General features: G+C 37.4%; 1 protein-coding gene across 1 annotated transcript in view; it reads left to right on the plus strand.

Annotated features, from left to right (window-relative positions):
* Positions 1-464: 464 nt before the first annotated feature.
* The window catches only part of LOC106876787 (zinc finger protein 236), a 67,513-nt gene continuing 66,869 nt past the window's right edge, over positions 465-1,108 (plus strand). Inside the window, exon 1 of the mRNA XM_052967663.1 lies at positions 465-597. Within this exon, the coding sequence (XP_052823623.1) occupies positions 546-597 (52 nt within the window). The 5' untranslated portion in view covers positions 465-545. The remainder of the gene's footprint in view (positions 598-1,108) is intronic.

Below are 1,108 nucleotides of genomic sequence, written 5' to 3' on the forward strand. Positions count from 1 at the left end.
TCTTACATTTAATTTTAAATATAATGAAGTATTTAGTAAAAGAACTTATTTTTTATTCTGACACTATAATTCAGTGCTACCAATTCCAAAACTCTACCAAAATACTGCCTTTCGTCATCATATTTATGCTGAAATACATTGCCTGTCTTACATTTAATTTTAAATATAATGAAGTATTTAGTAAAAGAACTTTGTCAGTATTAAGCCGGTGTTTGAAACATAAATTAACATGAAATTTTGATGGAAGATTTTTTAAAAGTTTAATCATTTAAAAACAGTCAGCTTGTATCATAGAATTAGGGGCTGATATCTAAAGGCGAGTCCTCCGAGACCATCCCTATATAAAATCCTTTAAGTCAACCAAAAATTTCAAAAACAAAACAAAAAAAAAGGCAGCCAGCAGCAGCAACTACAGTTGTCATCCGGGTCCTTTACGTCGGTCGTATTCCAAGCCTCGATGTGACGACGAGAGCTTCTCTATTGCCTCTCCCTCCCCCTTTCATTACCAACCACCATTTTGTGAATAATATTTCAAAAGAAAAAATATGTCTATAGAACCACCGTCGACGGATCACATCCCAGTTGGAAATGTATCAGGTAAGTCATCATAGACGTACCACTGGAAACTAAAAAAAAAACTATAGCCAGTAGAAAAAATTAAGGACAAAGTGGGAAAACAGTAAGAGCTGTGTATAGACGCATGCTTCGATTTATTTTTCCTTGAGCAAGCATCACAACCGTGCGCCTTCACCACCTTTGAAAATAGTGCCCCAAAATAGTGTCGTCGGAGGTGCTAATTTTTTTCTCCCTGTATAGTTCGGCCATAGCTACGGGTTCTGTTCTAGCAATGGGCGCAATAATACGCTCCTCGCATGTTCTCTCTCTCTCTCTTTCTGTAGATATAAATATATTATCGCCGTTCCTCACTCCAGCATTGATTCTCTTCGTGTGTTCGTGCATAATATGTATATATCATCATCATCATCGTCGTTTAACGTCCGCTTTCCATGCTAGCATGGGTTGGACGATTTGACTGAGGACTGGTGGACCAGAAAGGCGACCCAGGCTCCAATCTGATCTGGCAGAGTTTATATATATATATATATAT

Source organism: Octopus bimaculoides, chromosome 4 (genome assembly GCF_001194135.2).
Source record: "Octopus bimaculoides isolate UCB-OBI-ISO-001 chromosome 4, ASM119413v2, whole genome shotgun sequence".
Lineage (NCBI taxonomy): Eukaryota > Metazoa > Mollusca > Cephalopoda > Octopoda > Octopodidae > Octopus > Octopus bimaculoides.